This window comes from Galeopterus variegatus, unplaced genomic scaffold, assembly GCF_000696425.1.
Source record: "Galeopterus variegatus unplaced genomic scaffold, G_variegatus-3.0.2 Scaffold1066, whole genome shotgun sequence".
Classification (NCBI taxonomy): Eukaryota; Metazoa; Chordata; class Mammalia; order Dermoptera; family Cynocephalidae; genus Galeopterus; species Galeopterus variegatus.
Genome location: NW_007727177.1, coordinates 169,410 through 179,818, shown reverse-complemented (window position 1 = coordinate 179,818; position 10,409 = coordinate 169,410). Strand labels below are relative to the sequence as shown.

At 44.0% G+C, this 10,409-nt stretch overlaps 1 protein-coding gene and 1 non-coding gene across 3 annotated transcripts in view; both read right to left on the bottom strand.

The window, feature by feature from the left end:
* Positions 1–10,409, bottom strand: part of RIN2 (Ras and Rab interactor 2) — a 185,427-nt gene that overhangs the window by 50,990 nt on the left and 124,028 nt on the right. For both annotated transcript variants that reach the window (XM_008574574.1, XM_008574573.1), the window contains exon 3: positions 9,259–9,359. In XM_008574574.1, coding sequence (XP_008572796.1) covers positions 9,259–9,359 — 101 coding nt within the window. The remainder of the gene's footprint in view (positions 1–9,258; positions 9,360–10,409) is intronic.
* On the bottom strand, positions 5,474–5,547 carry TRNAI-GAU. The gene has a single exon. It is a non-coding gene; the product is annotated as a tRNA-Ile (tRNA).

Genomic DNA, 10,409 nt, shown 5'->3' with positions numbered 1-10,409 from the left:
ACAACACCAAGCCAAGGGTTAAGATCCCCTTACCAGTCATCTTTAAAAAAAAAAAAAAGAAGAAAGCTATTAGGAAAATTAGTAGTAAAGACGGCACACGATCAGGAGAACTGTGGCACAGCAGGTGACTGAAATTTGAACTAAGATAATTTGGATTGGGACACTGGAATCGTTTTCCTGTATTAATGTTTACAAGCCCCTCCCTGTATTCAAGGGGGAAGATCATCCTATAAAAGCATCTACTGCCAAGGATCATCTCCCTCCCTGGCGAGTTGAAGCTGTTCTTGAATGTCCATTGCCATACCTGGCTCCTACCTGCCTGTTAAAACCCAGCTCAGATTCCCGCTTTCAGCTCCAAGTCCTCTTACCTACCAAATCCCCTGACCTGCTGTTTCTAGGCCTCCGAGGCCCTCACCCATCATACTCCTCTCCCCTACTGGCCTGCTCTTACCCCCAGGCCATACTCAGGCCTAGTATGGGGCAGACATTGATAAAACGTCTGCTTTAGACATGAGCCTGAGGGGAGGTCCTCTGCAGACAGTAAGGTTTATTCCCTGTGAGTGAGGAAGGGACGCTCAGTGGGCAGGGAGAAACATTGTCATGGGCATTGAGTTTCTCCAGGACCTGGTTTCTGTCCACCGCCCCCTCCACCCCAACCTCTGATTCAGGCCTTTCCGCAGCCAGGCCCTAACAAATAGAATCCAGCTGCTCAGTCTCAGGAGACAAAGCATTCTTGTCTCTGTGTTTATCAGGAAATGGGTGGCAAAATCACCACAGCTACCAAGAGCCCCATGGCCCATGGCCATCTCATGGCCTGGGGTAAGAAGAGGAGACAGCTCCAATCCTTCCAGAACAACAAATCCAAAGTTTTAGCAGCTCTTTCCTCATTACCCACGAATTTCACTCATGGGCCACCCCTCTAGCCTCAGGTCAACTAGCAAGGACTGGGCTTCGGAGAACTTTGGGAGAGTCGATGGTGAGTTTTAGCCTAGAATTGTAATTCTATGCCCACCTTCACAGGACATCGGTGATAAGCTCTCCACTCGACGTCCCCAAACACAGAATGCCTACTCTCACACTGAGAAACTAGAGGGTAGATGGTATTGGCAGGAAAGGACCCTTCGGTTAAGGCAGGTTCATTGTGTGCGGTCTGGAGAAATCCAAAGTGGGAATCCCATACACACAGCTCGGGGGGCCATAGCATTCAGTTATCAACGAGTTCTTACTTATCTGGAATCAAAACCACCCATCTCCGGCACACGTGAGTGCATCAATATCAAGACAGTATTTCTGTAAGGCATGCCATAGTTTCAGTGGAATCAACTCCAATTCTAATCTCCTTCAGTCTCATCATCCTCCACAGGTTGGTGGAAAGAGGATTTGCAGTAGACCTGAAGTCTCGTTGGTGGCTCTTCCTAGGTGTGTGGCTTGGTCCAGTACCACGTGTCATTTAGCCTCAGTTTCCCTCTGTCTAAAAATGGATTCTAGTTGAAAAAAGAAATCTGTTACCAAAACAAAGACAACCTGAAAAGAACTTCCCATTCTAAGAGCCTGGAATGTCTTCGGAACTTTGAGTACAGAATCTGTTCAGTGGGAATTTCCAGGATGACTCTTTTATTGTCTCCTCTCTTTTGGACAGTCCCCAAAAGAAAGCAAGGCAATGTGTTTCCAGTCAAGGACAGACAAAGACTATTCTAAGAACAAAATCCTGGAGCTTGTTTTGGCAGCATTTAATGGGACTTGGGGAAAGGAAAAACCCAGAACCTTCCGAAGGATGGCTGCCAGCGGGTCTTTGTAGCTGCAGAGTTCTCCATCTACCATTAGGGTCCACTCTCAACCTGGATGCCCTTGTTGCCATCCTCAACTTTGAGATGAAAAAAGGAAGGAAAAAAGCCACGTCTCTCAATACTTTTGTGTTGACATTACTATGCGTATCTCGCCTCTTGGGGGGCCTCCCTTCCTTATCCTGCCTTTAGCTGTGCCCTGTACTTGTGAAGTCTTTTCATATGATGCTGGCTCAACCAGCTGCTATGGCAAGAAACTGGGACATGGCATTGCTGGAGGGACCAGGCTTCTAGGTACAAGAGGCCAAAGCAGTGGTCATCTTAAGAATTAAGGACCAGGCAGAATTCGGAGTCTTGTGTTCACCACGTTCCTGCTCTTGGAGCAGTAGATCCTTAGCCATGTATCAAAGGGAAAGCAAATATACCCCAAAGGCCAAGCAGTGGCCAGGATGCCAGGCTTAGTACATGGCCAATGAAACGAACTGAGGGCTTAATAGGGCTGGGGGAAGAGAGGTGGTGGGTATGGGATCAATAATTTCTAGAAAACTTTTAGTAGAAAAGGCCCCTTATGTAGAGAGACAGAAAATAACAGTCCATACCAAAGACATCCATCTAATAAAAAAATCTCTGGCACAGGACTAATTCCAATTTTTGTTAAACATAGACACCCACAGAGCAAACAAAAAATTCCCAGAAAACCTTCAGTATAAAAAATACCTAGTAGTAGATGTCCAATAATTTCTTAACACCTTCAGACATGAATACACTTCCTTAGAACTTTGACGCTGAATTAAACCTCTCCTCTGTAATATTAAAGTCTGGAGAAGAGGGGGGGGGGCCCAAATTCATTCTGCATATCACGAGACCCTGGCTAACCCTCTCAGTTCATAGCACGGAAATTGCCAAGTGAGCTGAGAAAACCTTTACCCACCACCCAGGATGGGAAAAGTGACTGGCAGAGGCCTGGGGAAGGGATGCCCTGGGAAGGATCACCTCCTATGCAGCCGAGGGATGTTAGGGACCATCCAGTCTAACTCCTTCTTGGAGGTCAGAACTCTGGAAAGTGATCGACTGGGCGCAAGTCCAGTTTTCTGAACGTGTGCAATTTCCCTCCAGTGTGCAAGATGAGAGGTTAAGTCCTCGAGGCCTTTTTGTCCCCTTAAACTCTAAAAAGAAAAAGAATCACTGATATATGAGTATTTGGGGTTGCAAATTTTATTCCTGCATGGCTAAGGCTGCTGCTTTTTGAGGCAGTAGGCCACAGCTTCCTCAAAAAGATTTCTAGAAGCATGATTTTTTATGAAAAAATTTAGGGCCTTTGGTGATTTTTAGTTCCATCTGCTGAGGACCAGGATGAGAGGACACAGAAATGGGAACAAACATGTGTGTCTGTCTCGGGGGAGGCACTGCCATTTTCACAAGAGAAAAAAAGATTTGGTGGCCTTTTTTGTTTAGGAACTTCCTTTCGTTGACTCTCCAGCTAGGGATGAAAAGGCCAGATATAGAATCAATGCTGGCAGAGGCATTCATTCGTTCCTGTAAAAATAAGAAGTAGAAACAAAGAACCTGTTGTCCTGGTTGCCCTTGGAGCTGAAAACAGGCAGGAGAAGGAGCCAGGCGGGGTCCAGGCTCAGCCCACCGCCCCCAGCCCAAAGCAGTGCACACCCCACACTGCCCTACGGAAAGGCGGGCGCTCTGTGGACTTGCAGTTTCTGGTACTCAAGTGCTTTTGGCTGCACTGGTGTTATTCCCTGGCTTGACTAATTCACAACTGAATTCTGACCAAGCAGATATTTTATGAGAACCAACTATCAATATAGCAGCTAGGCAAAGCCTGCAAAGTATAAAATAAATGTAACTTTAAAGTATGCCACTGTTAAAGTTATGTGGCCAAAGTTTACTGTCGACAGAGAAACCAGCCACTAAATTGGTAGCTGCTCTCCCTTAACAAAAATGCAATTGGTTTCTAGGACACTGCGCATTTCCAGGATGATCAAAAACACTCTATGAAGTCAGTGAAAAACCATGCATGATCTACCATTTAAATGTGTAAAGTACTGCAAAACTCTGGAAGGATACATACCAAAGCAGAGAAATAAAATAGCCAACCCAACATAATAAATAACCAGCGTGGTTCTGTCTCAATGGGTGGGTGAGTTCATGGTAATTTTTATTTTTATTATCTGCATTGTGCTTTTTCCACAGTGTACATGTTCTACTTTTAGTAATCAAAAAAGAAATCTTCAATGTTCTTTTTAGAAACCTTCCCAAATATGATAGAGATCACCAATCAAGACAGACTAAACAACTTTTTGGGACATTTTGATCCAGAAGCTATTTTTACACCTGCTCAACTCATTTTTTAATAAGGTAGATGTTGAGTCTCATTGTTTCTAAAACAACCTCTGACTCGGAATTACCTACTTCGCCCCTGAAGTCCCCAGGACACCTGGTATATTCCTTTATTCATCTGATCTGTTCTCTCTCTCTCTCTTTTTAATTTAAAAAATTTTCTAACACACACTTAACACATTTATTGAGATGCAATTCTTATAGCCTAAAATTCACCCTTTTAAAGTATGCATTTCGGTGATTTAGGATATTCAGAACTGTGCAACCACATCTGGTACAGTCTTCCTCTATGTCCTTACTCCTTTGTATGACAGCCACTTCTTTACAATTCTTTCCTCCCTTAGGCTGAGTAAATCTTTGGGCTCCATTGCCTAGGTATTTTAGCAAATAGCACCCACTCAATAAGTATTTTCTTTAAGTTGAACTTAATTGTTGCTATATTGGTAACAGTGTGAGCAAAGAGTTGGTCAATTCTCATTGAATCCCTTGAAACTTTATTCAAAACACTCCTGGTGTTTTGAAATAAACAGACATCTTAGGGGACTGCGAGGAAATGGATCAAACTGGTCCCAGCAGATTATCCTCAATAGGCATGACAGGAAAATATCTTACCACAAATCTATTACCACTGCTGCTACTCTGTGGAGATTAGAAGCACATGTTTTATGTACTATTATCTATTAATCTATGTACTATTAGCATCTATTAATATCTATTGTTCTATGTACAAGTTCTATGAAGTTGGATCCTGTAGGGTCTTGAAGGCCACAGTAATAATTTTGGATTTAGATAAAAAACTATTGAAGGGTTTTGAACAGAGGAGTGACATGACTTGGTTTTAGATGAACTAAAAGAATCACTCTCTGTGCTGCTTGGATAATAGCCTGGAGAAGCTGGAACGAGTTGAGCAGAGGCACTGCTACTGCAGTGGTGCTGGTGAGAAGTGGTCCTAGCCTGGATCTATTTTAGAGGTAGAGTTGCCAGGATTTGGAGATAGATGGGAGGGGGTCTATGAGAGAAAGACGCACCAGCAATGACTGTAAGGCCCACGCATCTGGGGGCATGTTTAGTAGGAGGCAGGAAGACCCGGGAAGGACCAGCTTTGTGAAGGGATCCCAAGGGTTCAGTCTTGGTCATTGTAAGTTTGAGATGTCAAAGGTTAGGCTGAAGGGCAGTTGGATACAAACCTAGATTCAAAAAGAGGATCAGCCAAGGGATATAAGTTGGGAATCACCAACATTTATACAGTATCAAAGCCGTAAGACTGCATGGGACTACTTAGGAAATTACACTAGAGACCTCTTTTTGATTTATTTATTTTGTTTTATTTTTTTGGCTGGCCAGTACAGGGATTGAACTCTGTAACTTGGTGTTATCAGCACCATGCTCTAACCAACTGAGCCAACTGGCCGCAGACCTCCTTTTTAAACAATATATATTGTGTTTATCACCTGCTGGGCACTGTGTTAAGTCCTTTCCAGCTATTAACTCATTTAATCTTCCTGACAGCCCTATGAAGTAGCTCTATTATTGGCTCCACTTTACTGATATGGACACTGAGGCACAAAGATTTTTAAGTGTCTTGCACAAAGTTAGTGGGAGAGAGAAGAGAAGAGGTTCAAGGCCTGGGCTCTGGGAACTCCAGGGTTAGGAGGTCAGGGAGACAAGGAAGAACCAGCCAGGAGACTTGGAGTGCAGCAGGTGAGATGAGAGGAACCCAGAGAGCATGGTGTCCCAGAAACCAAGCCAGGAAAGTGCTCCAAGAAAAGAGGATGGATAGACCATGTCAGATGATGCTGAAGGGGGTGGGCTGGGAGGTGGAACTGACCACTGGATGGAAAAAAGTTATTTTATTTATTTTATAAATAAACGGTTATTTTATCTTTATTTTCACTAACCTCATTTTGAAATTACTTTTCTTCCATTTGGAATGTAGGCCACAAAGTATTCTAAGTACGTGGGACTTTGTCACCAAAAGAAGCCACAGAGATTTTTATTGTTGTCACAGCTGTTATAGAACTTATATTATTTATGCTTGTCTCTGCTTTTAGACGACAGTAGTTCCTAGACCCACAGCTAGACCTTGTCATGTCAGAAAAGTAACTGGTCAAGTCATGTTAAAAAGGAAGTACCTGGGCTATGAAATCACACATTAAGAATTTTGATCATTATATTTCAATATAATTGTTTTTACTGTGTCATCCCACATATTTTATTTTATGCATTTAAAGTACTATTCTGAGAAGGAGTCTATGGCATAAGAAGTTAAAGATCTCAAGCATGTCTCAATTTAACCACAAAGGAGCAACCAAATACCAACACGGCTAGGGGAATAGCGATTCCTAACTCAGGGGACTAGTGTGGCACTTAACCCAGCGTTCAACCAACCAGAAACCACAGACATTTTGTGGTGTCTATGGCTAGGGGAGGTGAAGCCCTATCACAGCTCACACTCATGCCACAGAGGAAGCTGGCTGTGATGCATTCGTGCAGGCGTCAGACTTGCAGAACCAAGGTCAGCAGGTAGGGGGTGACCTTTGCTACTGCATTCTAGAGGGTTTAGCTCAAGGCAGCTCTGCTACTCATGGGCCTGTTTTCCTATCCTCTCTTCTCCCCTTTGGGCTGCTCTGTGCCAGGCTGAATTGTCGTTTCCCTTGTGGCCACAGCAATGCTTTGCTTTAATTTTGGAAACAACTCGAAGTCCGCTTTATCCCACCTCTTCATTGTCTTGCTGTCCTGAGATCTCCATTGGGCAAAATGGAGAAATTAAAAGCAGTCACTGCTTCTAAAAAATCAGTGAGAGACTCCAGCACATGAGCCAAAGCCTCATTAATCTGCCTGTTTTTCCCCACATCATACAGTTCCCACATCAGTAAAATGACAGGCAGAATGCAGCTTTACCTCATAGAGCTGTCAGGAAGAGTCAGTGAATTAGTAGTGGCCATCTACTCAGAACAGTGCCTGGCATAGATGAATGTCCTTATTTTCTTTCCCATTAAATAAATAAAGCCAAGTAAAAAGCCTCTGAAAATTCATAAATTCGGTGTTAACCAACATAGCATTCAAGAATAAATGACATTAACCCCCCAAAATAAATAAAGTTATTGTGGAGTGATTACAGTCATTCTTAAATTTGAAAAGAAAAAAGTTAAAGATAAATGATCACCCAGCTCTCCTACCCTAACGCCCACTTAAGTCAGAGGCCGAGATCGTAATGCCCTCTAACACGTTACAACACTTCTTCCCACAACTCTAACATCCCCTGTGACTTATATGCAGGAGAGGGGTCCCTGCCACTCTGTGTCTGGGTCTGTCACCTGTGGAGCAAGGGGTCTATCTCACGGTGCTGTGTTGCCTGGATGGGGAAGAAATCAGTGCTACCAAAGCTCTCTTCTTTACGCTGCTGTCATCATGGACTCAGGCTCAACAATGCAAAGGGCATACCACGCAGATGATCTGCCAGCCACTGGAGTGCGTTGACACAAGGAGAGTCACCAGTAGAGATAAAGAAAAGAAGAGGCTGTCTCTGCACAAAGCCCATTTCAGAGTGACAGAAGAAGCATCTGCTCTATGATAATATTGGGGGACCTGACCACACCTCTCAGCATTGGACAGATCATCTAGGCAACAAATCAACACAGTAACCATTACTCTTTCAGAAGGAGAGAAGAAATCTAGGGTAATTAGAGGGGGGTGGTGGGAGGAGGAGAGGGATGGAAAGAGATTGGACAAGGGGCATAAAGAATAATTATGATTTGTAACTATATATATGTTAGTAATATTGATTTGATCAACATATCTGAATGTTGAACCCCCAAAATATGTATAATCAATTTTGATTCAGTAAAAATTAAAACAAAAAACCAAAAAACCAAAAAAACAATGCAAAGGGCATTGAGAAATCCCCTGGCTAAAATTCCACTGAGTTTGGAACTACTTTGAATGTGAAGCAGGAAGTGTCTAAATGAAAATCACTGTGCATTTGTCTAGTTTATGGGAAAAGAAATAAACTAATCAAAGCCTTTCACACCCAAATCAAGAAAAATTACAGAATACCCAGGTGTGCTGCAAGGAGCACGGGGGCCATCTGGTCTACCCCCATCTTTTAGTAGGACAGAAAGGAAATGGAAGGCACATGGAATTTCCACAGCTAAAGGGGAATGCAGTTCCTCCAGAGACACAGAGTGTCAAAGCACCACCTTCCAGCTTGCAGAGTGTCTCCCTGGGATGGTGCTCTCTCCCTTCAGTCTACCACAGAGAACGAGTCAGGCTGGTTTGAAACCTGCCTGGACAACCAGAACCACCCAGCTTGCCTGCCTGTTGCAAGACTTGCAAACAAAACCCACTCCATAAACCTCAGCCTTACATTGCTCCAGGCAGCCCTACCCCACTTGCTGGGAGAAAGGGGGAAGCTGATAATGAATCTGGCATCTAAGGCATCAAGTACCCAAGTCTTTTTGCAGTGATTATATTCTGTTGTCTTTGTTAGAAATGAATTACACCATCAAAGGGCTGGAAGAGGTCACCTCCAACCCCCAATCCCCCACCCTGACCTCTGCATCCCATTCTCCAGATAAAGACCAGTCCCTATCAGATAACGTGCAACATGTACACAGGCATGATGTAACCAGCACCGCATATCGCCTCCCCCTTCTTAATCACAACCACATCCAGTTTCCAATACACTGGATTGCTTTTCAGGTTAACGGCTATGGTAACTGCTGGGTTTTTTCTGACCTGAGAATGCAAAATGAGTCCATCCTCATTAGCTGCTCCCCTTTAAACCTTCTGGAGACTGACACGGCTACACTGAATTCTATTTTGCACACGGAGGATCTGCCGTATTATTGTTTCCAACATTGTGAGTAGGTGGATATGGCACAGACAGTTTTAGTTTTCCGGGTTCTGGTGCCAAGAGGAATTGGGAGGGTATAAAGTTCAAGTGCCTTCAAAGTGATTGAAATAAACAAGCAGACAACTAGCTCCTAGGCCACTCCCACCTCCTACAGAGAACTTCATCTGTAGCTGCCACCTCATTCCCAGTTCCCAAACTTCTGAGAAGTGACTGAAATGTCACTTAGCCCCTTTCTCGTACCCATCACCTAATTGAGTCTTCGGTCACCTGTGGGTTTCAGCGGGTTCCAGGCCATTTTCCAGGCTGACATCTGTCCGCACCATCTCCTGTTTCAGTTCTCCGATCTCCGAGGCAATTGTGTCAATGAGCTATTCAAAGACAAAAATAGTGTGACATCAGGAACTGGAGAGGCGTGGCGCGCCTGCGGGGGCCTGGGAAGCTCAGGCTCTTCAATAGGAACAGAGATGACCATCTTTTTTTTTTTTTAATCTTGGATCTGCAGATTTCCTCTAATCAGAGGAAAAAATAATGGGGGAGGGGGCAGCTTCTCCTTAGAAAGGAGAAGTACTTAGGTTTCGGTGTCGTAGTAAGGAAAAGAATATGAAACCCAGTCTGTTTCGATAGAGTAATAAGGAAAAAAATTTCCAGTTGCTTTATCAACGTGAATACAGAGAAGAATAAAGAAATCCTGGTACAGCCCGGCCTCAGCATTCATTTTGTCAAAGGAAACACTCAAAAGAATTCCCTGGATTAAATAAATTCATGCAATCATTATTTTGGTTACAGAAATAGGTGTATTTAAAAGACACGGACAGCTTACAAATTGATTTTGAAAGGCATTAAAATGATTTCTCATCCTATTTGTATTTTTTTTTTTTTAAGAGAGAGAACTGTTAGGGAAAGGGAAGAGAAAGGATTGAGCGATGCTGGCAGTGGTTGAGCAGGTGGGCGGGCGGGCCACAGGGATATCCAGAGGGAAATGTGCTCTCATCTTGCAAAAGGCTCATGGTATCTTGTGTCCCCCACCCACCCACGCACCTGCGAAGAGGCTGAAATCCGAGCCCACCTAACATTCGTTCAACAGAATCTTTACTGCTGCTTACAAGGCAGAGTAAGTGTGCAGTAGCTCTTCTCAAGTGCCCCTCTGCTCACTATTTTTTGAAAACGTAGTTATTTTTCATATAAATGTTATTTATGTTAACATGTAGTAGCTCTATTATTGTTTGAAAATAAATATTTAAAAAATATTTTATTTTGGGCCGGCCCGGTGGCGCACTGGATAAGTGCGCCGCTTGGGAAGCGCGGCGGCGCTCCCGCCCGAGGGTTCGGATCCCACATACAGACCGGTTCCCGCTCACTGGCTGAGCGAGGCGCGGGGGCAACACCGAGGGTTGCAATCCCGTTGCCGGTCCCCGGTC